The sequence below is a fragment of the Buceros rhinoceros genome, unplaced genomic scaffold, assembly GCF_000710305.1.
Source record: "Buceros rhinoceros silvestris isolate BGI_N320 unplaced genomic scaffold, ASM71030v1 scaffold25005, whole genome shotgun sequence".
NCBI lineage: Eukaryota > Metazoa > Chordata > Aves > Bucerotiformes > Bucerotidae > Buceros > Buceros rhinoceros.
This window is the reverse complement of record NW_010411535.1, coordinates 31,854-34,383: the sequence shown is the minus strand read 5'-3', so window position 1 is coordinate 34,383 and position 2,530 is coordinate 31,854. Positions and strand designations below refer to the sequence as shown.

Sequence of the window (2,530 nt, the reverse complement as noted above, 5' to 3'; positions counted from 1 at the left end):
ATCAAAGACAAGCTTTAAGGCAGACCAGCAAGCTCCCACCTGAGAGCAGCAGCTCAGCAAGCTGCTGCTGATGCAGGCCTCAACACTGTATCTTCTATCTCCCTCCCTTCTGCTCCTTCCCTCAACCTCTCATCCAGCTGGATTAGACTTACAGGCCCAACTGCATTCAGAGCCAATGATCTCACTTTATGCATTACCCCCTGAAGCAGTCTTTCCCCACACTGGGTGCTCGATGAGAAGCACATGAATTTGAGTCAGCTCTCTCCGAGAGGAACACAGGGTTTAGAGTCCTTCCCGCTCAAGGTTAAAAGCAAGCCCTGAGAGAGTGCAGTGAATACAGAACAAGTTCCACATTGTGCATTTGCCAGGCCAACTGGTGCAGGGCAACCATCCCACATCCTGAATTTGGCAGGCTGATGCTTGCAGATTTTCTATTTTAAATGCTCTTGTAATTTTTGGAATACATCTGATTAACAAGCGAAGGTTTTCTTTGGGATAGAAGAGGTCTATTGTTTCATCTACCTCTGACATTTAAAACATACTCGAGGTAAGGTGAAGAATATAAGGAATAAGTACATAAGTATAGAGAGCAGGAATTGAGTTATACCCTCACCATTCCATCAATTTAAAAAAAAAAATGAAGTTATCAGCCACTAGTATAAGTGGTCAAGCACAGACCAGTGTTTAAACATGCAAAGGATTATAAATGAGCATGCAAAACAGCTACTGGGTAACGCATCTACCGATACACATGCAGCAAGCCAGAAAAGCCAATTTCTGCTCAGATGAGTATGGAAATTGCAAACAAAAGCAGTACAACCATGTTTGCCAAGAGGAGAACAACTTGCTTCCCTGAAAGCTTCAAATGACTTGAAGATGCATTGGAGAACAAACAGGGGTGAGGCAGGGCTCTCAGAGAGCACCTCTCTGAGCAAGCGGGATATCCTACAGAGCCCAGCTGTGCCAGCTACAGCCGATGCTTCAGTCTGCTGGGTGTCGATTGTTCTGCATTGAAACGCCTGCATAAAACTGCAGTTTCACTACAATTTGTCGACCCCAAATTTCCATTTCAAACAACAATTACATTTCTTACAGAAATACTTTGTTTCAGCATTTTTCAAATTACCCTTCAAGTTTTTTCTCCCTTTTCTTCTCTTTGGAACACCGTGAAAAAGGGGTGAGTTTATATTTTTCCCTAATTGACAAAAAAAAAGGCTTTATTGAGAAAAACCAAAACACCCAGGTCCATCCCTGCACCAGGCTGCACAGCATGTGGTGCAAGCGCAGCAGCCAGGGGCCAGCTGCCTGCTTCAGCACAGCCTCGGTAGCCATGTTGCTGGAAGCAAGTCAAGAGAAGACACAGGCAGGCACACGGCAGGCCAGATGGCTCAGGGTTATAGGTTAGGCAAGAGCAACGGCAAGAAACTGCCGACCTAGCTAAGCGCCTGAAGAGACCACATCTCATCTGATAACTGATACTGAACAACTTTCCCAGAATTTCCTACACAAAACAAATCCACGCATCTCTGATAAGAACAAATGCTGCACAACTGGGACTTAAAATAGTAACCAGAAAGGGTAAAGGGAATGATGACGGACTGAGAAGCAGCTTGCTCTGTCGACCTAGCTGTGTCAGATGCTTCAGCAGTGTTGGGATCTGCTGTATTTCTGGGAGAAATTGCACAAGATGGTGCTCGCTGTGGATTGAGGAGTCTCCCTGGAAGTATTTCCTCCAAATTCTCTATCACAGCCCACCAAAAGGCACAGAGGGGTAACATGACCTGCCTCTGCTCCAGCCTCCCCGTTAGGGAGAGCCAGCCCACACTCTCCACATCTCAGAATGGATTGATTTAAAACTCAAAGGCTGGCAGGGTAGACAAGCTTGTCTCATTACCTGACATTAGCAGGCGCACTTGCTGAGGAGACCTTTGCAGATATGCAACAGCAGAGAGGCAGCCTTATCAGCATTTCATTTTCAAAGGATGCCGCTAGATCTATCAAACGCACTAAAAATAGAACATGCTCAAAGCATTTCTGTTCAGCTCCATTCAGGCAATTTGGCAAGTCTCAGAAATCCATGCAGCGGTATCACAATCAAAAAGGGACAAAGGAAAAAGCACTTACGCTGGAGCTCATATGTCTGACCACATCTCGAGGGACCACCGAGCGGTCTTCAAGCTTCAGCTAAGGGGAGAGAGAGAAAAACACTGAATTTAGTGACCCCAGGTAATACTTAGAAATAACACAACAGATAGAAACACGCAGTATCCCAACCCTCCAGACTGGGAAGGTTTTCAGCAGAGGATGCTGAGGCACTTCCATGCGCAGAGTTAACCCCTTTGGCACATTCACAAAATCCATTTCGCAGATCCGAAACAGAGCGACCAAGCGATCCATCTGTGACTGTGCTCTAAGTCCGCAGACACATCAAAAAGGGTGCAGACATTCTGACTCGTTCATTGCTCCAAGCCCCCCCCCCTTCCTCTGTCTGCATCACGCACCATTTCCTACCCGCACCCAGTCTCTGTGC

General features: G+C 46.4%; 1 protein-coding gene across 1 annotated transcript in view; it reads right to left on the bottom strand.

Moving 5' to 3' along the window:
- UBE2O (ubiquitin-conjugating enzyme E2O) overlaps positions 1 to 2,178 on the bottom strand; it is a 27,052-nt gene extending 24,874 nt beyond the window's left edge. The window contains exon 1 of the mRNA XM_010136057.1: positions 2,125 to 2,178. Within this exon, the coding sequence (XP_010134359.1) occupies positions 2,125 to 2,136 (12 nt within the window). The 5' untranslated portion in view covers positions 2,137 to 2,178. The remainder of the gene's footprint in view (positions 1 to 2,124) is intronic.
- Between the last annotated feature and the right edge of the window lie 352 nt (positions 2,179 to 2,530).